The 27600-nt window shown below is 37.2% G+C and overlaps 1 protein-coding gene across 4 annotated transcripts; it reads left to right on the top strand.

Moving 5' to 3' along the window:
* Positions 1 to 27192, top strand: VSTM2A (V-set and transmembrane domain containing 2A). 4 transcript variants are annotated; one of them, XM_032694256.1, is made up of 5 exons: positions 1 to 652; positions 2959 to 3125; positions 4028 to 4078; positions 7456 to 7792; positions 24344 to 27192. In XM_032694256.1, the coding sequence occupies exons 1-5, from the start codon at positions 574 to 576 to the stop codon at positions 24418 to 24420; spliced, it is 711 nt and encodes a 236-aa protein (XP_032550147.1). In that variant the 5' UTR covers positions 1 to 573; the 3' UTR covers positions 24421 to 27192. The 4 variants fall into 4 exon arrangements, with proteins under 4 accessions (XP_032550147.1, XP_032550136.1, XP_032550157.1 ...); XM_032694245.1 differs by having other exon boundaries at positions 5 to 652; positions 24466 to 27192; XM_032694266.1 differs by lacking the exon at positions 24344 to 27192 and adding an exon at positions 24206 to 24337 and having other exon boundaries at positions 9 to 652.
* Positions 27193 to 27600: the final 408 nt, after the last annotated feature.

Below are 27600 nucleotides of genomic sequence, written 5' to 3'. Positions count from 1 at the left end.
AGAGGTGTAGAGACTGGGGAGGGAGAGGGAAGGGTTAAAGACATTATCGCAGCCATTAGAGGGAAAAGTTGAAGCAATGCAAGCACGGTAGACTTCTCTTTCCTCCCCTCCCCCCCCCCCCCTTTCTTTCCCCTACTCCTCTCTTCCCAAACTGGATCAGTGTGTAGGGAGGGCAGTCATCACGACATCCTGAGCAGCAAGAGCTGACGCTGGGCGAAGCTGCCAGGTAGCTGAAAAAAGGCGCAGAAAGCAGCTGATACCCACTTTTCAACGGTTTGTGTTTTTTTAGTCTGAGTCTGGACTTCAAGCAACACAGCGCCTGAGACAGCTCATCTGAACCACACTGTGTTGCAATACTCGCTCTTCTCAAGGAAAAAGACTCCATCGAGTAGCAGAATGCTGCCAGTGTCGCAGCTAGGGCTACAATACAGAGTCTTTTTGTAACATTAGAAATTTCTTTTTGTTCATACATTTAGAGATACGTACATACACTCATACATCAGTTCTTTCTTTTTTTTTGAGGGCACCTTTGGCTTTTTTTTTTTTACCCTGATGTGACTTCTTCATCTTGGAATGATGGGGATCTTTCTAGCTTATGTTGGATTCATTTTCTTTTCAGTTATGTATATTCAACAAGGACTTTCTACCCAAGGTAAGATCCCTTATTGTCAAATACGTGTGTGTGGTTTTCTGTGCTAAAATAGACTGAGAACTGGATTGGGGGGGGGGGGGGGGGGGGGGGGGAAGAGAAAAGAAAGGAAGAAAGGTGAAAGAAGAAAAAAAAACTAAAGTGGATAAGAGATGAGGACAACAAGAATCAGGTTTACATTTAGTTCAAAAACTTGTCTGTAAATAGGAAAAGAAGGGAGAAGTTTCCCCAAAGTAGAAGTATAACAGGCTTCCTTTACTTGACTGCAAAGAGGGAAATAACAGGCATCTTGCAGAAGAGTAAAGGGGTTTTGGGGAATGGACATGCATGTGTTTGAGTTCTGACCGCTTGTATATAGGCATGCATGCGTACAAGAAACACCTCCCAGTGCATGCATAATTATTGCATTTAGACCAAATACTGGATGGCTAAATCTACTGCTTCCCTTAAGATGTTGCAGTCTCCTTTCGTGCTGCGTTCCCTTTCCTCTCTTATTATCCTGCAACCCTCAGAGTCAGACCTTCATTTCGATTCTGTGACTGTGTATTTCTACCATTCCCCACCCCCATCAAAAATGGGAGAAAAAGACAAAATCGACTTCTTTGAATACCTCCCCCCACCCCCGCCGCCTTCCTCCCCCCCTCTCCACCGAAATGCGCGCCTTGCATTTCAAGCAGCCCCGGCGCTGCAGGAGCCGGTTGTTCGGGACCCCGAGGCTGCGGCGACGCTGTCAGCACCATGGACAGATCGCTCCTGGCCGCCCCCTGCGCCCGCTGCCCGCTGACTCGCCCTGTGCCTCAGTCTCATGCCCGCTCCTACCGCCCCCAGCCCGCCGTCCCTTGCTCCCTGTCCGCCTTTCCCTGCCGGCAGCTCCCCGCCGGCTTTGCGCTTGGCGGTGCGACTGGGAAGGATGGCGTCTGTATTCCCCTCCGTGTGCCCCCACACCGCTCACGCGCACTGAGCAGGAGGGGGACAGAACAAACAAACAAACAAGAAAAAATCCCCCCCAAACAAACTTACTAGCCCCGGACACGCATAATGCACAGTCCATTTGGCAGCTTAACTCGGTGACTAGCAATCGCTGACTGGTGGGGGTGGGAGTCAGAAGAGGGGACACTGTGAAATATGAAGACAGCAGCTTTGAAAGTATGTGTTCCCAGGCACAAATAAAAGGGGAAGGAGAAATAACACTGGTTACCAAATTATCCCACCAATTCCAGGTTGGCTAGGAAGATTGGATAGAGAGGAAGAGGGGAGGAGACAAAGAGCAATATTTCCTTCACATCGCATTTCCTTCGCATCATAATATGCTCTAGTCAATCTGTTAACAATGCATAACAGAAAGCGACATTGCAGTGTCTTTCCAAATTTCCTCTTCTTGAAACACAGCATGTATTTATTACATTGTTTGTCTGTAGTCCCCCTCACTTGACTATCACGACTCATTGTGTTGCACAATTTTAAAGTGAGTTATAGGAAAGGATGAGAAGGAAGTAAAGACTGAGACTTAAACAATTAATGATGCCCTGGACTACTTCTATCAGGATTAGCTTTTAAACCTAGTAGTGGTACACTGAAATGGGCAGATTCGGTTTGCTAAAGGGCTGGGATACAAATGTGAAGGTTAATTCTAGAAAGCGTCTGCTAAGGACAGAGAAACAGAAGATGAATTGATTTTTGGCTTATTTATACATAACCTTGCAAGCAGAGGTTCTCAGAAACAGAAACTAATTCAGACAAAGCCTTTAAAATGGACATTTGATGAGTGATTGTAACACGCACTCAGAAGAGTGTCCAGAGTTGCCCCTGCCAACAGCTGCTTCAGCTGGCTGCGGAAGGTTTAACAACTTACAGGTTTCCAGTTCAGCTCTCCAAAATACAAAAAATCAGTCCGAATTTTTGTTTCTCTCTTAAATTGGTCTTGCACAAAATCCCTCAGTGAATCTGGTGAAATACTGCATTCTGCCCAAGGGTATTTGGACCTAATTATGTGAAACTTCACTAGCCCATGGGTGCAAGCAGGGGGGTCTAGAGCATTTCCTGTGAGCAGAACTGAGAGTGTAAAGAGAACGGATTTGTGCCTAAGGGAGTAAAAACCTATCTAGGTGTGAGAGAAACCAGGAAAGATAATGTGTGGGAAACTGGAAAAAAAATAAATGAAGTAGAAAAGAGGGAGAACGAGAAAAATAAACAGTGACATTAAAAAGAGAAGGGGAAGGAGAAACAATAAAAAAGGCAACACAAAAAGCAGAGCATAAACAATCAGTAGGTAGCAAGAGATCCCAACATATTATGCATTTGTTTTGCAGCAAAATTCACAGAGTTTCCCCGAAATGTCACAGCCACAGAAGGGCAGAACGTGGAGATGTCTTGTGCTTTCCAAAGTGGCTCCACTTCGGTGTACCTCGAAATCCAGTGGTGGTTTCTGCGGGCAGCTGAGGACCAAGAGGCTGGAGCTGAGGTGACAGGCACTCAGGTACTAATCCTCTGCCATGGATTCCTCAAACCACCTGGAGAATACCACAGAAGAGAGGAAAGGGGGGAAGGAAAGAAAGGGAGGCCAGAAGGAAGGACCAAAAAGAGGTTCTGTATCTCTCCAGGGACTTAGTTTTGGCCATGAAATAACGATGCAGGAACCTGCAGACAAAAATATCTACCTCAAGGGATGGTGTCTTTGGTGCCTGTCGCTCCCAGAATGCAGCTAGGGATGCTCACAAAACCACACAGATTTTTCAAAGTCTAATTTTTTTATTATTTTCCCCTCTGTTTCTTTTTTTTTTTTTTCCTCTCTCAGATTTTCCCTTTGGAAAGCAGTTGTTCAAAGACTGCTCCTTGTGGGAATTTTTTATTTCCCAAGTGGCAAGATCCTACACATGCCCTCCAATTTACAGCTAACACAGTCGAGTTGGCAGCCGTAGATAGCTGCCACAGGAGGGCACACGCTTGGCAGGGGTGGGGAATGCAGGAGGGAACAAATGCCCCAGAAGAAGCAAAAACCCCAAAATAACACAACTGTGCAATTTCATCCTTCCGAGCGGGACAGGAGGGGTCATGTCCACTTACACTGCCATCTGGGGCGCTCTTCCCCGCTTTCACCTTCGCTGCCCGCTCCTCACCGGTCTCGGCGTTCAGCTGCCCCGGAAAGACTCCCACGCCAGCCGGGATGGAGGTGGGTCCGCGGGGCAGCACCCCTCGGCCACGCATCCCGGCTGTCCCGGCTGTCCCCGCTGTCCCGGGCTGTGCCCGGCGCGGCCCGCAGGTGGCAGGCGCGGCGCGCCGCTGCACGGGCTCCGCGGCGGGTTGGGAGAGGGGCGCGGAGTGGGGTGCGGAGCGGGGCGGGGGCCGGAGAGACCCACGGAGGCGCTCCTTTCCCTGCAGGTGGAGCTCCTGCCCGAGCGGGACCTGGACAGCGACGGCACGAAGATCAGCGTAAGTGTCGCCGCAGGGTGCGGGCAGCCCCCCGCGCCGCCGACCGAGGTCCCTTCCCCAGTCAGAGCCCATCCTTCGGAGGGCCGAGTCTGTTCCTGCCCCGCATCTCCTCCCCGTTCGCACCGCAGGCTGCAGGAGGCTGGCAGTCTGCAGCTCAGCGATTGACTCGGCGATCTTAGAGGTCTTTTCCAACCTAAATAATTGATTCTGTGATTCTATGACTTCCTTGCCGGCCCAGGCAAGGTGCCAGGGCATCCCTGCCCCATGCGGCCCCCCACACTCCTGGGCATGGAGGCATTGGCCAGAATGGCACAGTCAGTAGACCATTGACAGACTCTGTACTCTGTGAAGCAACGCACCAATCCTTCCTTGTACCTCTTGTTTTCATTTACCCTGGGTAACTGCTGAGCCTGCCTTAGCACTCCAAAGCTGGTTCTAAGGCTGAAATTTGTCTGTGAAGCTCCACTTCCTTTAGTGGGCTGTACAGCTGTTTAAACGGGTGCTTTCCCAGGGCCATGCCCTCTGGCAGAAAGAAAGCTCAGAAAGACTTTGGTCAAGACCTCCCTCTTGGGAGTAATTTCCACTCTTGGTCCCTGGGACTCTGAGAAAGTAAGATTCTGGCACCAGAGTTACCAGTCTGCTGTTTGGAGATTAAACCAGAATGTTATCTCAACAGAATTATGAGTAGCGTTGCTCCAGCCCTTGTCCAGGGAAAGGATCTCTTCCTCAGCAGCCCCATGTCCTGAGTCAGGCACAGCCACAGGGTTGTTTCTGACCTCAGAATAGTTCAGACCCTCCTTCCTTAGCATCCCAAGAAATGTATAGTGGTGGGGTCATGGTGTGGTGCTCACTGCAGTGGAAAAACACAGATACTTAGCAGATACTGCAGCATGAGTGTTCTCTATGAGCCCAGAGGGGTTTTCCCTTTCTCTGGCAAAATCCCTTCGGAAGTGCCTTATAGCTACAACCAAGGTTGTAAGTACCAGCAAAACTTAAACCAGCAACAAATAGAGGTAAATAATTTCTGTTAAATCTTTTACTCTGCTGCTTTTTACGCCTACAAATAACTAACCAAATAATTACATCAGGTCAAAGTGCAGCAAGGTATAGCTGAAGGGCATTTATAAATGAGAATTGAGATACACTATGTTCAAAACAATACTTATTCTAGCCATACTTACGTTTCCTATGATACTTCTCACCATACACTACAAAAAATTTGTGTCATGGACTGTATATTCAGTTACATTTGCAGACTATCTTACAAATGAGGTCCACATGTAGTCTTTGGATACTATTCCACTAGACATGGGCCTAGCAGACAATTCATTACCTATCAATACTCTCTCCTTTAAAATCTCTGTAGTAATCCGTAAGAACTGAAACACAATATAGGCTTTGAAGCTTGTCTCATCTCTGAAGTAACAAATCTCTTTCATTGTTTATGATAATAATTCATAATGGGGTATTTATAGTGTTTCTATAAGCTTGCATAAAACATTTATTTTACATTTGTAATAAAAAGAAAGTCAATGTTTCATAGATGTCTAAAATCACTTTTTACAAATGTAGCTGTTTTTTCTTTTTTTTTCTGAAGACATACTCAGTCTCCATGAGTATTACTGTAAATTATCATCATGAAAAGAACAAAAAAAGTTTTAAGTGCATTTAATAATCCTTAAAGAAATGCTAAAATATACTGAATGTTTGCTAAAATACACCTCTTTATCAGTTTTAAATGATAATCAGGGACAAATTGAAAACATACATACGTGCTGCCGGCAACAATTTCTAAATTTCAAATGCAAAAGCCAAAACTAATCCTGTTTTTCACCAGCGTTATGCAACACTGTTAACTTTGTGGCTATTGTATGGAAGCAAATGAAGGCAAAATATGACCTATGCATCCTCTTTCCATTCATATGAAACTTCTTTAATGCTTTTGCTGAACATGAACTGTTCAGTAGAGATTTATTATTATTGAATATGGTTTAAATAACTATCCAGTACTTTCTGTGTAATTAATATTGCACATATTATGTTTGTAAGTGTGCAATCCATACTTTCAACTCAGTTTGCCAAGTATAAATTCAGAGCTGGGTACAACACAACAGACTATAAAGTCCATCCAGCACCTTAAAGCAATAACATATTCACAAGTGTTGCTCTTCAATTTATCAAGCAGGCAGAATAGGTACTTTGCCAACACTGGTAACTACAGTATGCCAAGCTATTAGAAACAATGTTTTCTACAATCACCAATACCATGTGCTAATTTCAATCTAACAGTTCTCCACTTTTGTTAACTACCATGAATTCATCATCCTGATGTTTCCTTATCACCTGTTATTGATATGACACAAAGCAACCTTTACGTCCATGTTTATGTAACAGTGAAAGTAGACCAGGTTCAGAAGTTCTTCAAAGCTGAAGTTTTAAAGGCCACTGAACATGTTTTACCTGGCTTCTGGTAGGGAAACAGATATTAATTCAGATAGAGAGTAAGAGAACATTAATGAAATATAAATTCTCTAAAGTGATGAATATACAGAAAGGAACCTGTGTTAACTTTTCCCAATGCATTTTAATACCTATCACATATTTCTGAATGTATAACTTATTCATGTGTTTTAATTATCTGAAACAAAAATATGCTATGTTGCCTTCAAATATTAAAACCAGTTAAAAATAAAACAGAAGTCTTTTTTCAGCTGACAACACTTAAATCGATCTTGAATATGTACTGATATATAACTTTCAATAAGTAGGTACTTATATAAACGAGACGAAAGGGACTACCTGACACAAAATGTCTTGTTACCATTAACAGACAAAAAATACCAAGGCTTTGGATACACTTTAAGGAGATAAACTGAATGTCAAATATACAGTTTCAATGTAGTAAAGAGTACAAACTAATCTAATAATTAGTTATTAATGTAGTTTAAATCTTGGAAAACATCTCCAGCAAAATTGTTAATGCACTAGTTCAAAAACTGAATTATTCAATTAAGTCAACTAACTGGAAAGGTTTAACCAAGGAAGTGCACAGGCACCAGGTTTACATGAGAAAGCTCATTAAGAATATTCATAATCTTAAGTAATTAATTGAAATGAGCATGGTAGTTTTGGTTATTTGTCTGAGGCTAATTATATTTCAGAGGAAACCATCTAAGCAGATTTGGAAAGAAAATGTCAGGCATCCTCATAGACACAATTAGCCATACTCATCCTTGATGTAACCTCCCTGCAGAAAGCACAATCACACCATTGATTAATTTGGCACTATGACAGTAGAGTCAGTAGAGTTTGCAGAGAAAGAAAAATTCCTGACAACATATTTGTTTCTTTGTTTTCTTTTCCTGGCAAATTTGCAGACAGTGAAAGTACAAGGGAATGACATCTCCCACAAGCTGCAGATTTCAAAAGTGAGGAAAAAGGATGAAGGCTTGTATGAGTGCAGGGTGACCGATGCCAACTATGGAGACCTTCAGGAATACAAGGCCCAGGCATTTCTCAAGGTCAATGCTAACAGCCACTCTCGACGAATGCAAGCCTTTGAGGCATCCCCAATGTGGTTGCAAGACATGAAACCTCGTAAAAACATCTCAGCAGCTGTTCCAAGTAGCATCCACAATTCTGCCAATCAGCGTGTGCGTGCCACCTCCAGCCCCGAAGCAGCAGCCAAAATCCCCAAACAAAGTCCACAATCAGGTATGGTAAAGCATTTTGAGCTTTCATTTGATTGCTTACCAGCATGCAAAAGGAGGCTAAATCAACAAGGTAACCAGGAATTGTGACTAGGAAGAGTGTGGTGCTCAGTTATTCCTCCTTCTTTCTGGTTCTATTCTTCTTGATATCTGCTTACTTCCTAAAATCTGAAGAATGAATTTCTGAGCAGAAGAAGAAGTAAAAAACCTTAAGCTTCTGTATGTGGATTTTATCTCTACTGGTTTTATCCACCTAGGGCTAATCGAAGCTTAGCTTTCCCTGTAGTGTGTGTGGAGAGAGAGGGCCATGTCAGTGAATGACTCATTTCATTTTAAGATGGCTGTGCATGATAAATTAAATAAAACACTCACCCAGATGTGTTTCTTCCAAAGTTATTTTGCACCAGTCACCTAATTTTTGTATTTCCAACATTTGGTGAAATTAATTTACTTTTAGTATCAATCCTATTTTCATAAGGAACTTGTCTTTCAAATCTAAGCAAACCTTAGATACACCACATAGTTTCTCTGTTGTGTAGGATTTAGAAAGACCATGGGTTTGTTAGAAAATATGTTGTTGTCATCTGCAAGTGCTTGACCATCAGCTTTAAAACAAGGGTTAAAATGGAAATGCCACCATTCTCTGTCATGTAGAAATGAACATACTACACATTTTGTTTGGAGGATTTTGTTCAGCACTGTATAAATAACCTATTTTCAATATCAGTCTGCATTTTCTACATTGATACAGTAAAATGCACAGTTATGCAAAGGCTTATGAATATACAGGAGGTGCAGCACTATATGATGGCAATAGAGAGATGGACAGGATAAAAAATTGAGACATTGAAAATTATCAAATATCCTCTGGAAAACAAACTGTGTAAGTTGAAGGGTTTTTGGGTTACTTCTATTTACACTGAGGGCCCAATGTAAGGCAGGAAATCACAACATACCTTAAAATATATAATGGAAAATAATTAGCTCTGATACATCATTTTTCTGCTAGTGTGTTATTAAATAAAAAACTGTGAATACCAGAAATTTAATAGCACATCTACTGTGAAATCACTTTCATCTTACAGGCATACTATTAGAAAAACTTTTTTATAGGGAAAATACATTTCATTACAGATTGGAACAATATGATTATTCATATGAAAATTCTTATATTTGTATTGCTCCTAGAAAAGCTGGTGTATGTACTACCACTATTTTATCTCTGTATACATTTTTTAAGCTTTTTTAAAAGTTACATTCAGTTCTCCTTCCCTGAAATTGAGCCACTTTTATTCTTTAGCTCTTCCAAAAAACATCTAAGCTGTTAAAAGAAAACAAATATTTCAGTTTATATTAAACCATCATTTTATCATTGCTTTGCTCTCAGATAAATGTATATACTGCTTATTTTCCATTGGACTCATACATTTCAAAGCAGCAGACTTTTCTATAAATGGAAAACTCTGGTTTCTATTCAGTCTAGGTGAAATTAATTAAAAGAGTTAGAGGTTTATGAAATATGTAGCAACAGACTACACTGCATTGCAGCCAAAGTATGTAAAAAAACAGCTAATCCACTAAATCATTTTTGATATATAATTGAATCTATAGTATTGTTTATGTCTTTAGTCCAAGCAATATCTTGACTGATTACTGGACATTGGCAATTTGAGAGCAGTAGATTATTACATGGAAAGGTCCCTGTAAAAAGAAAAAAACAATACAAAAAAATTAACCCGTTATTTTTTGCTTGAGCAAAGATTACTGCAGATCAAGTGCAGACAATCACAATCATAAATAATTTAAAAATTAAACTGATAAAAATATAATTTATGTTATAAATTCATTTTTTAATGAAAAAACGCAGGCAAACTCTGCATTCATCAGAGGTGTAGTTTATGTACTGAAGAAACAGAGTGTACCAAAAATCACTATTAGGTCTAATTTCAATTTAATAGTCACTTGCTACACTAATTATTTGTGATATTTTTGATGAACATCAGTTTAACTCAGGAGAACCAAGATTTACTTTCTTTTGCTTCAGAAAATCTTGACCTCACTTTTCCAGCTATGGTGAGATTTAGATTTTCACTTCATTTTACAGTCATTCTACACTAACAGAAATACCCATGGGAACAAAAGGCAGGGAGGGGGTTTAACTTTGAGGAACAACTTCAGCTGAGGAAAGGGAGATGTCAGTTGTGAGACCTCAAAAAAGCAAAAAGAAGTTGTCGTAGACATTAATAGTCTTCTTTTTATGATGCAGAATCAACACAGTCGCCTTGTTTAATGAAATGAGAAACTCTTCCCTTCTTCATCATCATACTAACTATACATATGCATGCACAGACAGCTGTGTGATTGCGCTATATGTAAGCAGTGTATCCATCCAGCCTAGAACACACAATCATGTTTGAATACAAACGTATCATTATTAACTACATGTTTTGAAAGACATACAGGTTGATTATGATGTGTTTGTTAATGTTGAGTCATACTGCTTGAAGGGAGAAATATTAGTAACCATAGGCAATTGTATCAAATATTCTCCAATATCAGGGAGCTGGTGCATAGTTATTGGCAAGCAATAACTTTTACTGCCATGATCACAGATTATTGTAAAATACATTTACAGCAATGGGAAACATGACACTCTGAAATTATTGGGAATTCTCTATTCAGCCATTTCTGAAAAGGTCAGCTACTAATATATGAAAAATTTATTCTGATTTTATTAATATTTTGTCCCCAAAATTTATTTTTGAAAGGTAGATAGCACTCTACTAGACTTCTTCTATCCTGAAGCACACTGCAGAATTTCATTTATTTCTTAACAATAGATATTTAATATGTAGCTCCAGAAAAGCAGTTTACAGTCACCACCATTTTAAAACATCATAATTTCCCAACTGAATAGATATTTCTGCTATTCTCCTTTACGCAAAAGTAAAAATATCTGTGATAACTGTGAGGGAGCTCACTAGCCAGGGCTGACAAATTAAAGTGGTATGAGGTCCATTCAGTATTTTGCACTGCTCTGAAAGCACTATGCAAGTGTAAAAAAAAGATATTTATTATTGTTAGTGTAATGGAGATTCAGCATAGGATGAAATAGCTAATGAGAACAGACACTCCCACAGAGTCTTCATACAATATACTAAGAAGCCCTAAACGACTAACTCAAAAGTCAAAATAGTCAGGAAAGAAAAAAGTCAAAGCTAACATATCTTGACCCTTTCATTTCATAATTATGGACTGCAGTAAATGAAGTAACCCATCACAGCGTAGCAGGAATCTGAGTAATTTGACAGGGTAATCTGCGTATATCCAGAAATTGTCCTATGTAGGTGGAGTGACAGACTTTTTTTCCTGCATAACTCATAACAACCTATCTTATTCCAAAGGCAAGAGCACAGAGTTATGACAAATCCTTGTAACTCTAAACAATGCTGCAATTAAATGGAGTCCAAGAGCTAAAATGACTTCAGGTGAAAGGAAGCTAAATAGTCTCCAGGCTGCACCAAATGTCACTGTTTCATGGATACAAATCTAGACAAACTTTGCTGCCTGAATTCAAGTGATTCAACATTTATGACAACAAAAAGAGTTGAAGAATTTGTTGTACTGGCAATGTGTCTATCCCATTTGTTGTGCTGGAAATGTGTATATTCTCCAAACTCTTCCTGTTCTGCCAATGCTCTGTTAAAGCACTCAAAACCATTAGTTGCTTTTCAGACTCTAGAAGATCAGTCTCAGAGAACTCAAAAGGGAACAACTACAAATGAAGAAGTGACAATAAGGTTCATTTTCTGACTGCTTACATATGGATTCTTCACATTTCTAGCAACTTTTTGTTATTTCATGAAGTAACAAATTCAACTATTAACCTAACTACATGCCAAAACTTCCTGTTGATGATAGCAGTTGCAATGAGTGACTTGAAAAGGAGAAGGTGGTCCTTACCTAAGACAGAATGGTCTGGATTCTTGGCATCATAAATCACACTGAGAAGCTGATCATCATGAATGCAAAAGAAGAGGATTAAAACGTTTCATCTGTCTGTTGATACTCATAAACCGATGACATACCTTCCTGTCTCCGTTTTTATCTATGGAATCTAGGAATCTTTTATTATTAATCTATTTTAAGCAAAAAAATTATGTCCAATTTGAAATCTTCTGAGATATAAACCAACTTCTGTGTTGTTGTTTTTTTTTTCTTTTTTATTTATGTTCCATCTCCTCTTAAAGCAAAGGAACAAATGTCTGCTCTAGCCTCCATCAAGGTGATGGCCAAGATTACTGTTTTCTTCACTAAGAGAGTCTTTAGGTTACTCTTTTAGAAACTATGAATATCCATAAGGTTGGGAGGCACCAACCATTATTGTGATTGTGGCACAACAAAAAGTCAAGTCTCTGTTTTCTTAAGACTTCATTAAAGCAAAAGCCAAGTGACAGTTCTATTGTTATTCAGCTGTTCTCAGAAATTCTTGCAAGATGATGATGCAATGACTACCCCATTTTAAACCTGTATACTCTGCTTCTACTTGAAATTTACACTTTCATTCCCTCTTCCTGAAAAGAAGCTGCTCCACCTTTTTTAGATTCTCTGAAATAATGGAATAAATTCAAACCATGTTAGTTGATGTAGCCCTAATAACTGTTGACTGTTGACCTTGGAACTGTAAACATCTTTTGAGAAGTGCTAATCTTCTCTAAATAGCTTAGATGGCAAAGCAAGGTCTTTATAGCAGCTGACCTTTTTTTTTTTTAGGCCAGGTCTTCCAATACGGAATGAACTCACTAATGTCTTATGTTTCTTTCAAAAACCCCACATCTTAATTCCTTATTTTTGCATAATTATTGATCAAACATAATGCATACAAATACTTAAACTCCCATTCCTAGTGCGTAGTTCATCTAAACACTGTAACAAACAAACTCTTCTCAGTTTATCTGCAGTTCTAAGTCCTGTCACAAGCAAAATGGTATCTACTTTTTGTAACCATCCCTCACTGCAGTTGCCAATCACAGATACTGCATTACTGTCAATTTCTATTCCTGTTATAAAAATACAGGTTCAGGAACTAAGGAGAGAAATCACTCACAACCAGTATGTGTTCATTTTTCTTGTTCTACAAGTTTGAAGAGTTATTAGATCCCATATGTCCATACCAGACTGAGTACTTGGGTATGCTTAGTTATAAACATATCCTCTGTGAAATCTGAGACATTATTTTCAACCTTAGTTATGCCCATAATTAAGCAATAAAAATAAATCACAAGAGAAAATAGGTTTTCTGAGATTTCCTGAGATAATAATGGAATTTGTCATTAAATACATGGCAGCTCCACTGTAACTTGTATTTCTGTAAAAGTGATGGTGTTTGGATGCACTTTTGTGTCCTATGATGCCCATCAAGAAACAGTGAGAACAGACACAGAGGAAACTAAATGTACAAAATACAAGAAATTAATTTTGTCCTTCTCCATCTACAATGTAATTTTTATATGCACATGTATACTGAGATCTTTCCTAATCTTTTAGTAACATTAGCAGTGTGTTTCACTGCCCATCTGTCATTGCTACATACGCACTTAATCATATCTCTTCCTTTCTTTTAGCTATGTAAAAATGAACCTTTCAGACTAACCTCACCTTTGGAACACCTTTGGAGCAAAAGTCAAAACCCACAGGAGTTCTCTCAGTAGCAAAATTGCAGTAATTCTGCTCTACATGCCTGATATAACTTTATTTGGTAAATAACCACTAGGTTGCCCACACATGCAGTAAACAAAGAGAAAAACATAAAGGAAGAAGAGAGAAAATGGGGAAGGGGGAGAAGCTGTGTATGATTTGTTTGTCAGTTCACTCAAATTGCTTTTTATTGCTTCACAATCAGACAGCTTGCACTGGGTCATCAGAGATTGCAGCATATGTGACAGGGCCTGCTCTTGAAATAACTGATGGGATTTCCTTGCTTCAGAACACAACCCATTTGTTACTTGACAGATATACAGCAAAGCAGAGAATATTTTTGCTTCAGATGAGAAACAGGAAGTTTCCCCTCTGTGGTGCCCTACTTCATTATGAAAATCCTTTACATCACATAAAATGAAAAAGAATGGGTGCAATTGTCTGCTGACTGGAAGGGATACAACTCTGCTGAAGTTTAAAAAACATCATTCATCTACAGTAGCAAAAAATTTGGCTCAATGAAGATGAAGATGACTTTTCTTCTACTCATAGAGTGAATTATAAGAAAAATCTAAACTTTGCTCAGCATGTACTAAACACCTGAAGATGTTTAGTACAGTGAAGGTTTCTAGGAACAGAATGAAGGGAAGGAAAACATCTAAAAACTGCTGTTTTCATCTCATTCAGATTCAGGGAGAGAGGGCATTCTTGGTGGTAGGTTTTGTTGCATCAGAGTTTTTTTGTGTTTTTTCTTCAACTTTGATTAATCTTTTTCTAGTGCTTCTCTTTGCAACCTTAGGTCAGACTAGCTCGAAAGCTCAACACTTTTAATATTTTCTTATTCTCTGGAGAGGGAGTTTACATTTGATTAATTCAAAAGCTTCAAAGATATTCCAGACATATTACCATCTTTACAGCTACAATAACAATCCTTCTTTGTTGATGACAAAGCTGGATGGCATTTGAAGAGCAACTAATGATGTTTCTGTCAGCCTTGAGAAGACTCTTCTCCAAACTCTCCATTTTACCCTGTAATAAGGAAGTTGCAATCATAGTGTCTGGCAGAGCAACTTGCTATTCTGTCTGTGTGTGGGTGTTCTAGTCAGATCCACCTCACTGAAGTTTGTTCCCCCATCTATTTTCAAATGCTACTGTCTTGGAACAAAGCTGCTGTAAAAATGTGAAAGTTAGATGCACAGCCACATTTGCAGTGCTTCAAACATTCAATCTGTGTGTTCATCAACCAACAGAAATACAAAGAGCAAATCTGAATGCTACTTCTGCTACCAGTCCTGTTTCTACTGCCGTTATTATCTCAACTGTTGTTGTTGTCTGTGACACTGACTGAGGATTTTGGCCATCAAATCAAAGACATGGGGCTATAAGGATTATAAAAGTGACTTCTACAAGACTACAGAAGATGGTGTATCCCTCTCCAGTTCCTTCTGTGTAACTGAAAAAAAGAAGAGTTCAAAAGTCAAGATGTTTTGTCAAGGAGCAATAACAAATCAATCATGAAGCCAAGAACTAGCAGTAGGTCTCACAGAGAGTCATACATTCAAATGGTGCAAAGACCTTTACTAGAATAATACTGTTAGATATTATGACTACACAGGATTGTGTCTGTCTGAAACACTGCCAAAATAACAGGTCAATTACTTATTTTGAAGTCAATTGAACTATTTCCACACATACAATATCTACTAATCAGGGACCATCTTTTACCTGAAGAGACTTTGAATATCGATGAATGATATTATGATTGATCCCACATCTCAGAACTCTAATGAGAAAGGTTGAGAAAATCTGAAATAAAAGCAGAAAAATTCAATAATCTAGAATATGAATAAGATAAAATTAATACAATATTTGGCACAAATACTTAAGCTTCATTTTCACAATACACCACTTTTAAACTAGTGTACTGTGGTTGTAGGCACGATACCCCTTTTTTATTTTATTTTACTTGTAACACAGCAATAGCAAGGGTAAAGGCTTTGGATTGTGAACACTGATTTAGCTCTTACAGTTTAAAGTGTTGCCACCCAAAGTATTTTTCTTGCTCCAATAGAAGTTATTGCCCCAAATCTGGGTGGCAGAAGGAAATAGGTGTCTTCTCAGCTTTCACAGTTCAGAGTGTTAAGCCTCTATATTGTCATAAATGCATAATTTATAAGCCTCTATGACAGCTGATAAACTAAAACACAGAGCTGTTAAATTGAGATAAATGAAGAGATGGCATGGTGTTTGTTTGTATCACTCATACTATTGGGGGTTTAATTTCCATAAGAGGGGGAGTCAGAGAGATGGAGGCACTGTCATCTTAACTGCTCCAGCTAAACCCATTAAGAGCTTGTGAGTCACAGCTCTTAGACAGAGGTACCTTCTGTTAATCAGAGCCATTGTTCTAATCTCTTAACACAGCTGCATCATCCACCAGGCAGACAAAGGATCAAAGGAATGGTCCGTGCCTCAAAACATCATCTAGGAATCAGACAGAAGAAACCAGATTCATCCAGTGAGAGTTTAGCCGGGTTCCATGAAAATAGCTCTTATATAAAAGATATAAACAGAAGGAGATCAGGTTGACTGTACATCAATTATGAGCCTAAGTGTCAGGTGTGAAAAATGAGAAAAGGGATTAGATATCACATGTTGAAATATTCACAAAATATTTAAATTTTCCTTCCATCTGTGTCATAATAACCCTCTTTATATTTTTTTAATTACAGTGCTGTTGAAGTTAATATAGTAATATTAATTATCACCCACTTAAATTTTCTTTCCAAGAGATGAAAGAATTAACAGGGTGCAAAAAGCAGAGGAGCAAAAAGACAAGTCCAATTTTAGTTTTCTTCAAATAAAACTCTTGCTTTTATTGTATCTTTCAGAAATGGCTCCATTAAGAGTTTAATTACTAAGTGGCATATATCAAATATACACACACATATATATACATTACTAAAATGCTGAGCAATTTGTGTTGGAGTCATGTTTCGTTACAACAGCAGAATTCAGTTGCTAAAAGAGTCAGTTCAATAGTTTTTGTTAACAGCCTAAATTCGACCTTCATTCAGGATAGGGCATAACTGTATGCAAGTATACGATAGAGATGGGTTACCATAGGACAGTCAGAAAAAATTGCATTTCCTTTAGAATCAGCCATTTCATACAGATGAATACAAATGCAGCAGTTTTTATTTTTTCTGCCACACATTAAAAAAATTCTAGGACATTTTTTGTCCATGGTGTTCAGGGATACAATAAGAGAGAAAGGTGCCCAGTGCTGACAAGAGCAGTCAAAAAGCATGCCACCAGTTGTTCTGAAACAATACCAGTCATCCAACTGGGGGCTTGCATTTGCTTGAGCTTGCACCCCTTCCCCTCATCTTTGAAGTTGTTGCAGTGGGCACTGCATACTGGCCTGCTTTTCAGTTTTGTATAAATAGCTAACTCTGGTATTTCACAAACTATTTGCAAACACCTCTTTTAGCAACCTTTTCTCCAAAAAGTACTCTCTCATTTAAACACCTGAAGTCAATGCATTGCATTACTTATACACGTGAAGAGATTTGAAAACTTTGCAAGCTAAAAACACCAATTAAAGGAAGGAAAAAAATTAGAATATCTGCTACAAATGATTGATGCTTGGACATTTCTCACTCTGAGACCAAAGTAGGCAGAATCTCTTTGTCCTAAGAAAGTCAGGCAGGGAAGTTTGAGTATTAAGGTTAAAAAGCTTCCATAATATAGTAAATATATAATGATGGAAATACTCATAGTTTTGCATACACTGAACAGTTCAGAGACATCAAGACCTCACTATATCTTTGGATGATCACATGAAATTTGAAGAAGTTGAGCATGTGCACAAAAATCTTTCTAGCTGCTAGAAGGAAATATAGACTTTTAAAGCTGAAAGCTGTGTCCCTTAGCTTCAAAAATCATTATGACTTTGACACGCCTTACCCCACATATCGCCTGCACAGACAATTCATCAACACTTCATTTCACCAAATAAGAATCTAACTACTTGCAGTGTTACTACTCTAAATTTGTTTAGGAGAATATCATATGAAAATGCTAAGGAAATTAAAATTTCAGAAGCTGAATTTTAGTGGGACAATCTGCCCACATACCTAGACCACTTTTAGACCAAAACAGCCTAAAAAATTTTCTAAAGAAGCATAAGCATTAGAATAAAACTTAGAATAACTGCTACAAAAATGAATGACACTCATGAAGCCAGTAGAACTGTATCAGGATTTCCTAATCATATTCATATATAAATTACTATTTAGTACTGAACTTCTTAAGAATAGAACTTAAACAAAGCTATATATGAAAACAGAAGGAAATGCACTGATGAGAATGGAAGTTGTGCATTACAGGATAAAGGACGTAAGAGAGACCAAAAATTACACCCGAAATGGATTAAGTACACTATCCAGTTCATCTTTCTGAAAAACTGAGTTCAAATTCAACAGTTATTTTTGGCTGGTTTTATCAGAACAGTATGAAAATATATACATGTTGATGAAATTCCCATTTGAATTATGTGTTTAGGGATCTCACCCCTCACTCCTGTCTGTTCAAAGTGAAAGGATGGCAGGGTTGAATCATTTTGATGATCACATTTTCATCTTTGAGAATAACATTAGAGATCCTTTTATCTTATTCATAGTGCATGATTGCCCAATTAGGAAGCCTGGTTCTACTCACTAGGTAAATAATGAGATACAAACAAGAACATTTTTTAAAGAATTAAAAAGTGAATGATGATTCTCAGATATGTTTCAATAGAAGGACAAGAACGATGAGATTTAGTTGTTTCTGTGGGTGGGATTTAATGTAGGGAGTGATGTAGAAACTGGTCTGAATGTAAAATCCCATATTTGTTCACACTGGTATACACTTAATTTTACTTCTGTCCATCTTGGCATCGTGAAAGTGTAGAAGTCATTCAAAGTCCCATTCTTCTTTCTTTTTTTCTCCTTTCATACTGCCATCTGTTCTCCTTTTATAGATTTACTATGGCTTGTTCTGAACCACTGCCTGAAGCCAAGTATCATTTTCCTACATGCTACCTATATATGAAGTCCCCTCAGGTTTTTTCTTCTCCCAAGTATTACCATCTTAAATTTACATTAGAACATGACTTTAGGTGTAGCCGGTAACAATTTAAAGGTTGTGGCCTGCCTTAGTCAAGAAAGAGCTCCAGGAGTTATTGTGGCTCAAGTTTCTGTCAGAATTCTCCCCTCTATTTGGAGTTGGAAAGTTGTCACTTTTTTTGCTCCATGACAAGGTTGAACACATCTGTTCACCTGGGCACCTTACCTAGTGAAAGCTAAGGATTTACCATCCATCTAGAATCCCATCCCTCTTCCTTATCCGCTCTTCTAGATGTTTCTGACAGATAAGGAACAGACATCAGATGAACAGCACTACACACTGAATGTGAAATCTAAGTAGACTTCAGGGAAATTCAAGACATAACCTATTCTAAACTTCAATCAATTTGGAAGCAACTTTCTTCCAAAACGCAAAAAAAGCCACAAAAAAACCCACAAAAGAACCAACTAAAATCAAACCAAACAATCAACCAAAACAAAGAAAAAAAAAACAAACAGCAATTCAGAACTTTTTCCTCTGGTGTATAAGACAAATTCATTTGCTCAAGCAGCAATTAGCACTAGTTTAAGCTGAGTACTGTACAGCCAATGGATAAAGATGGAGGGAAATCTTAAGCAATAGGATCTGCATTGAATCTGATACTTACTGGTCATCTTCTGTTATTCAGTTCCTCAAAATCAAACACAGATGACTGAGCCTTAAAACACACGTGAGAAGTCACTCCTCTGAAGAGGAAGAGGGGTATACATATCTCAGCAGTATAAGAGACATATATACAACAATGATTTTATGCAATTCAGAGGAACAAGGATGATAGCAATTGATAGGCCAGAGAGAAAAAATCTATTTATTAAAAACCTGTGTGAGACATATTCAAATAAAACTTCAAATAAAATCAACCATACTTGATTTTATTTATCTTTATGTATATAATACAGCAAATGTCCTCCAAGAAATCTTATAGTTAATTTATGTCCCCAGTAAAATTAAGGCAAGTATCTCATGAACTTTTACTTACTTTACATGGAAATAACGCAAAATTATGATTTCACGTGTTTTCAACTGGGGCTGACAAGAAGGTTATGTAAAATCTAACACTATAAAGCAAAGCTAAGTGTTGCAAAACAGCAGACCAGGCACTTAAAGACGGAAAACATCAGCACAAATTCCTGAAAAATGAAACTTCCAAGATTTCAAAAATTAGTAGAACAGCAAAATTAATTCATATTCAGCACAACCCCATATATATGTAAGGACATTTTGGTATAATGTAATACATACTGAGAATCAAGGATGGATTTTTGTGTCACTGGCTGTATTTCTCCTGTACTGGTCAGCACAAAACCAGGACACTGCTCAGGCATTGATCAGTGGGTTACTATTTAAAGGAAATTCAAGGATACCCTAACTAAACTTATATGTTTAATAAAATAGTAAAGAAGTGCTGTTGAATTTGCAGATTCCTTCTGTTATTTATATGAGAATACACTCTTCATGGTATGCCTAATTGTAAGAAGGTAATTTTCAGAGTCTCTGACATGTATGAGGCTCAGAATGCAGGAAGCTGTTACGTCCCAAATCTTAGAAAGTGCAGATGGAAACTGCTTAAGACCCAAGGTGGTTAACCGTGCAAGGTACTCCTACAAATAGGAGCTGCTAAAATTGTAGTGCCCGAGGCAGCTGCTTAGTTTACAATTCAGTGTTTCATCCAGTTGTGAGAAAATGAACGGGCAAAATTATTCAACCAGTATTTACTTTTCTCTACTTGTCTCCCAAAATCCCGTGTATCTTTACATAAATTTTATCTGATCAATATCTTAGTGAAAGCCAGGGACTGTAGTCATTCAGGCATGGGATGAGTAACTACTTTTTTGATCAGTTAGGGTTCACTAGAATTTATAACTTCTGATGGCTTTATTTTATACTTAGATGCTCTAAAACTGATTTCATTAACAGAACAAAATTGATGTTTACCTGTGTGGTCCATACACTATGAGCCACAAAATATGTTTCAGCATTTCTGGCAGAGATGTTTTTATTATTTTAAACATTAAGGTCACAATCATTTATCAGAATTTTTTCTCTCTGTATTCCTAACATTTAAGAAAACCATGAATTTGAATAAAATACAGTTTCAAACACCTTAATGGCATGAACTACTCTTTCATGCCGTGGCACAAGAACTTATTTCATAATCACATGCCTTTGGCAGTATGGTATTTGTTTACAGGAGAAAGCTAAGTATTTCATGGACATTTGCTCTTTTGGATGTGTGTTAGTAGCAGGAAGTAAAAGAAAAATAATAAGTATTTACATTTCACAGGAAGAATTTAACTGGATCCCAGTGTCTGATAGGTGAAACTCTGAGAATATCTGACACACACATCAAGTAGAGTTTAATTAATAATGTAGAAACAAAATACTCATACATTATACTACACTGTTTCTTCTGAGTTACTGTTTTTGAGGGTTACATAATTGCAGTCCAGCTTTACCCAGTGTTGTTGACGTGCAATAAAATTTATTTTAGCTGTCCTTATGTTATTAGAAAATAATACTTGAAATGGATACATAATGAGTAATCAATTTATCAAATCCACAGCCAGATAGACAGGTTTTAACTTGCATTTCTTTGTTCACAGTTCCAATGATTCAAGTACACTAAAAACACATCTGCATGAAAAGTCTGAATCTGGATACTCTGAATTTTCAAGATATTTGAATTTTCAAGATATTTTAATTTGGATTTTGATGTGTACCTTGCCTTTGACATAAGTTTAAAATGGTGGAACTGAGTCTCTGATTTAAGCACCCTATGACTTTCAGATTTGAAGTCAAAATGGAAATTTCTGAATATTTTTGATTACATCTTCTTTGAAGAGGAAAAACAAAGTAATATAATATGAGCAAATAGAACAGAAAAAGAAAAAAAGTCTAAAAAAGCTGCTTTCAGTTTTGCTATGTCCTCATTCTTCATTGGCAGCTTTCACTCTTTCAAAAGCTTAAGAAACACTTGAGTTCATGAAAAAACAATTATTTTTCACATCTCTGGGGAAAAAAAACAACCTGAATATACTTAAACTGCAATTTTATTTCATAAAGCATCACTGAAAAGATGAGAGCACACCTGATAGCCATACATGTCACTGTATGTTGTAATTTTATTTGGGCTGATATATTACTGAAAATTTATCCACTTGGGTTAGACGGCATTTTGGAAATTATTAAACCAGATTAGGATATCCTAACTGGTTCCCAAAACCTCACAGAGGACACTGTCTATGACAATTTTTTCCAACAAACCTAATAGCCTCTTTCTTCACATTGAAGCTGAAATTGTTTTAGTTGTTATTTTCCCTAGATCTTTTCTCATGTGTTCCAAATTGCTTTAGCCTGCATTTAGTGCTTATACTCTAACCTAAATCCCCCACAAGATAAAGAAAAACAGACTTGCTCTTTAGAGAAGAACATGTATGTAGAACAACTGGAGGGAGGTCATAGTTTATGCAGAAACTGAACACTATAAATTAAAAGATTATCATGAGTTTGTATCATATATTACCCCCTAATTTGGGGATCTACAGATTGTCATATTGAAAAAGCAAAAAAACCCCGAAATCAAAGAAACTTTTCCCTGCAAATATTTCCCACTGTGAAATATTTTATCAAACTTATTTTATATCATACTGTTTCTCCTCCACACATTACAACTTTTGAATTCAAAAATTGCAACACTATTAATTGTTAAAAAAGCTCTATTAAAAAATATCCATGAGATTCTTCTGAGTTGTATTATACATATTTTGTGCAAAGGAAATGTATCTCCAAAGACCTCTTGAGCCATGTATTTCCCTAGTTCAATCAAAAAAACCCTCATTTCAATGGAATAAAACAAGTGAAAATAATTGAATACATCAGGAAATGATCTAACATTAACAAAGGTTGTAACTAAATTCTGCTAACCTTATTAGGGAAAGAAAACCCTTTATAATAATCTGTCAAATTACAAATTTTACACATTATATAAAGAGAGAACAAATCCATGCTGTAACAAAACCAAAAATGACCTCAACCCTGGAGTTCAAGTTCGTAAATACTACCTGTGTGAGAACAAGCCCCAGAAAGAAGTCACAGTCAATTTGCTTGTGTGTTTGCTTGTTCCTAATACAGAGCAAGTGTTTTGAGATGCTCAGAAGAATGCTGCAGTGTACTTGAATATTGCTCAAGTAATAATGCAGGTAGCATTATCAGATGGGCAAGAGATAAGTAGGCTTCCCATACTGTGTTCTTTCAGTAGGAACTAAGCTCGGAATTCCGTTGGACTTCTTTGAAACATCTCAGTAATGTCTTTGAGATGTTTCCATTTAAAAGTTAATATTCATTTAGAAATTCAGTTCACATGTGGGTAATTGAAATATCACTGTTACTTAGAAGGTTTTGTATATGTCACAGAGGACTAAGAGCGCTTCATGGCAACTGCTATGTATGCAACATCTCACATCACGTATTTACTAAAGTAAGCAGTGTTCATTTAAAATCTGGAATTTAGTTTAATTCCCATTTTTGAAGGGAAAAATTTACTAAAGACAGGAACAGAAACACTTATTGCTACACTTATAATCATAGCTAGCAGATATAAAGAAACTGTGTTACTGATAAATATCTGCAAGGTTTAAAAAATGCACTTTCCTGGAGTTCTTTTTGCTTTCATTGTGTATAGTCTTGATGAGGAGACAAATGTGCTTTTTGGGGCTGCAGTGAAATTCATCATCCTACTTAGTAATACATTTTTTACAAAAATAGCTTATACGTGATCAATAGATTTATTTAAAATAACTATTTATTACAAGTCCAAGACTGCTTATAACAGCATTTTTACTTCGTTGTAGAACTGATGCCTGTAACTATCAATAACATTAATACTTTCCAAATATACAACACAGATATAAAATCTATTGATCATGCATTAATCTGTTATAATTGGAACTCCTATTTATAGTGCAACTAAATTAAATTTATAGTTTTCACCTCATGTAATATGTTTCAAATTTGGAATGTGATATAGGAAGTTATCAAGCCCTGAGACTTGGTATGTAAGACATCTAAATACTTATACTCTTGGTGTGCGGACGTTTCAGTTTAATTAGTCTAGCCCTGAATGTTTTTTTTCTGCTAACATGCTTAAATATAAAGTCACGTGTTTAGAAATAATGATATGTACCATTGTTTTCATAGCTTTATTTAAAAAAAAAACCTGGGAAAATCTAGTTTCTCAAAAAAAATAATCTAAACACTTTGGCAATCTGTTTCCCCCTTGTAAATAGCACAGCCATTTGCCAGGATCTCCTCCAGTTTACAAGAAAACATTCTTTAGCCACTAGATGATTTTGTTGTAAGTAATCAATGATGTGATGTTGGAAATTATTTTGTAAAGAACACTCTGAAATGGAAGGTGTTTGGGTTTGTCCCTGTTAGTATATGGTTTCACTGGGTAACATTGTTTAAAAAGACAGATGAGAAAGAAAAGCAAAGCAAAACAAAAACCCTCCCTGGGACTGAAATACTCTGTATGTGTTGTTATTTGCAGTGCATGCCAAGACATTCATGGGCACCAGAGCCAACCTGGCGAGCTAATTAAATATATAAATGTATGTGTTTAAAACAGCCTTATAAGGAGCATTGGAAATCTGCAAGATGAGCGAATATCTTATAACTTCTTCCGCAGGTGCGAGGATAGCTACAAGCCATGGACTTTCTGTCCTGCTTCTTGTTTGTGGCTTTGTGAAGGGTGCTTTGCTTTAATCTAAAAGTGCTGACTTTTTCCAATATCACTTTCTCTTCTTAAAGCAAAGAGCAAATCGCCTGTAAAATCCACGGAGCGGACAGCAAAGTTGACCCTAACCTCCAACCACCACTCTGCACCCAATGTACTCTAAATCTCTACACAAGGAGCACCTTCTTCAGGAAGTACAAACAAAATTACTAAATAAAATAAATAAAATAAAATAAAATAAATATTATAAAAAAAAGAAGAGGATACCACATGTTTTCTTGATATATCTTATTTTCTTTGGCGTATCACTGATATTTTATTTGAAGAGAACTGGTGTGATGTAATCAAACGTTTTGTAACAGCAAGACCTAGTTTCCTTTTCTTTCGGCAAGGAGAAGCCTCATCCTTGACTTCTCAGGGGTTGGCCTGCGAGTCATCAGTATTACAGAATTAACCATGGATGACATTTGGTTTCCTACACTGAAAGAACCATTCCAGCCTGGAAGCAAAAAGAGGCCAAATAATGAAACAAACCATAGTGATTTAACATCGACCCAAATAAAATACATGCAAACTTTTTCAAAAAGCCTTTTTTTTTCCTTTTTTTTTTTTTTTGTCATGAGAAATAGGGAGGAGAAAATTAATTCCACAAAGCAGCTCAGCAGACTAGAGGATATTGTTTCTGGAAAACAAATGAGGGTATTTTTCTTTTGAGTTTTTTTTCCTCTTTTTCTTTTTTCTCTTTTTAATATATTATTCTTTTTCCCCTGTGAGGTTTTTTTCCTATATTTTTGTTTGCTTCTTGTTCAATGGTGGCAATTACAGACTTAGGCCAACCCCTGATGATTGTATGGAGGTTTATATATATACATCTTTTTTTTGTGTGCGTGCGTTCTATATTTCAGTGTGTTTTCTCTAATTTTGCAACTCCTGTATATGCAAAACTAACTTAAATTCTGTAAATTGCTTACAGTCTGTGTGATATAACTTCAGAGTAGACATACTTTGGTCCTCATGCAAGCCAGTTTTTAATATTATCTATATGTCGTGCCACCGAGAGACATTTTAATTTCTTTTTTTGACAAAACATCACTTTTACTTTGTAATTCAGTAATGTGTGGATTTTGTAATACATATTCTTCACTTTGACTGGTTTGACTCCCTTCAGCCCTCTGTTTACTCTGTAAATGCACATTAAAATTTGTTATGGTCTCTAGACAACAAATTATTTTAGTTTGTATGTTGTGTTGGAGTTCAGATGCTGAAAGCTCTTTTAACTTGTGATGTTTATAGAAGATGAAGTGATTCAATTACTAGAGATTGTAAAATGCAGGTTTGCAGTCAAATACTGCATGTAAAGGAACGTTAGAAACAGAAAACAGTCAAATAAACCAGAACATGACTTTAAGGAGGTTCTTTTGGTAAAGAGTTATAGGAAAGTGAATTTATTACACTGATAAACTATATTCTCATCATGGTTCCTCTACATGGCCAAAGAAGCATTTTTCTTTGCTTTTTCTGGAAGTGGATTTTCATTACTCATTGATATTCTTAATTAAAATATTTTTTGTCTGTGAAATGAACATGAGAATTTTGCTGTTGAATGATGTAATATGCGTTACATGAATTACATTCATTAATGCAGGAAGGAAAAATTGCTACCATTTGCAGCTGCAATCAGGAAGGTTTTTTTCTTGTTCCCTCTTTCCACTGATGCTGAAAAATTCACACCCTTTCATTTATCAGCACAGACAATCACATATACCACATGCTTATTATGATCTATTTACAGCAGCATTAAGTAGTTGCAGTGTGGTCAGATGTGTGATTTCTCCTCACTTTGTAAGCAATGTAGAAGGAAGCAAAAAACTATGTTTAATATCTCACCAGTCTGTGGTCAACAAGCCTAGCATTTTATCTCAAAACTCTCATAAGTCTGAAGTCTTCCTCCATTACTTTCAAGGGATAAATACCAATTAGGGGCATAGAATCAACACTTTGGAACACTGATGGTTTGAAAAAGGATAATGTATTTGTGCAGATCTAATTTCCCATACATTCTGTACTATAAGCTTAATTGGGAATAGTCAGTCTTTCTTTGATTTTAGTCTAAGCAGTAATAAAGAGAGAAGACATTTGGTGTAATACAGACAAATCAGGAATAACTGTCAGAGAAAAAGGAAAAAAATTCTTCTATATTCACGTAAAATTTATGACCCACTTGGAATATTGCGTATTGAAAAAGTTTTTCTCCATAGCAATAACAGCCTACTGATAGAAAGATTAAAAACAGTCCCCATTTAAATGTTCTTAATCAAAACCAATATTGTGGATCAGAGAGGATGTAAAGGAAAGAGTCAAGAGTCAGATCTTTTTGAAGTCTCACTTTCTGAACACACCTATGGAACCAAACTTTCAGAACTCTGGAGAGAAATCTACATTTTCACCATGAAATGGATGTCTGTGACTGGATGATATGAGAACCTCCTGCCTGGAGCTAGGAAACTTCAGTTTCCATTGGTCTTAACTGGAACCAAATGCTTAATGTCATGTTTTTTTTGTTGGTTTACTGTATCCATATAACTTGTATGACTATTCCATGTGTGCACAGTCATATAAACTACCCACAGTGACATATGGCATTTTGCAGAGCACTTTAGCCTCACAATGTTAAAAGTTGTTACTATGTTAAATTGATATTGTGTTTTGCTTTATGCTGTTAGCTGCTTGGATATAAATCACCATGTACTAGGAATTCAGATTAAAGAACTAGCTGAAATTAAAAGTAGAATTCTAGACCACTTGGCCTAGTGTGATGCAAGTCAGGAGTCATTATCAAAAAAAGTACCATATTGTGATCTGCTATTGTTCAACAGTATCAGCAGAAAAAGGCCAAAAAAAATCTGTAGGACTTTTGAAAAACCTTTAAATCTTGCATGAGATGTGAAGGGGATACAATAACTGTCCTCTTTCCTCCCTCCACAGGATAACATGCCCAAATTCTTCAGATGAGGCTGATCCAGCCTTTCTGGTTGCAGATCTAGAGTACAACTTTAGAGTTTCTGCCAATCTGTGTGGATGCAGAAGCAACATCTCCTAACAGGAGAAAGTATTGCATTTCTAAATTCTATATTTTGTCTTAACATCTTAACAGCCATTCTTCAGATTGAGAATCTTCCTGAAGCTCCTAGAAATTCTCATAATGGAAG

This window comes from Chiroxiphia lanceolata, chromosome 1, assembly GCF_009829145.1.
Source record: "Chiroxiphia lanceolata isolate bChiLan1 chromosome 1, bChiLan1.pri, whole genome shotgun sequence".
In the NCBI taxonomy this organism is placed as follows: Eukaryota; Metazoa; Chordata; class Aves; order Passeriformes; family Pipridae; genus Chiroxiphia; species Chiroxiphia lanceolata.
Note: the sequence above shows the minus strand (reverse complement) of the source record. Positions and strands in the feature narration are given on the sequence as shown.

Excerpts from the sequence above, each read along its gene's own strand:
- VSTM2A (XM_032694245.1), top strand. The coding sequence starts at position 574 with ATGATGGGGATCTTTCTAGCTTATGTTGGATTCATTTTCTTTTCAGTT. Across the intron at positions 653-2,958 it reads ACAAGGACTTTCTACCCAAG|CAAAATTCACAGAGTTTCCC; the intron begins GTAAGATCCCTT and ends TTTGTTTTGCAG. Across the intron at positions 4,079-7,455 it reads GCGACGGCACGAAGATCAGC|ACAGTGAAAGTACAAGGGAA; the intron begins GTAAGTGTCGCC and ends GCAAATTTGCAG.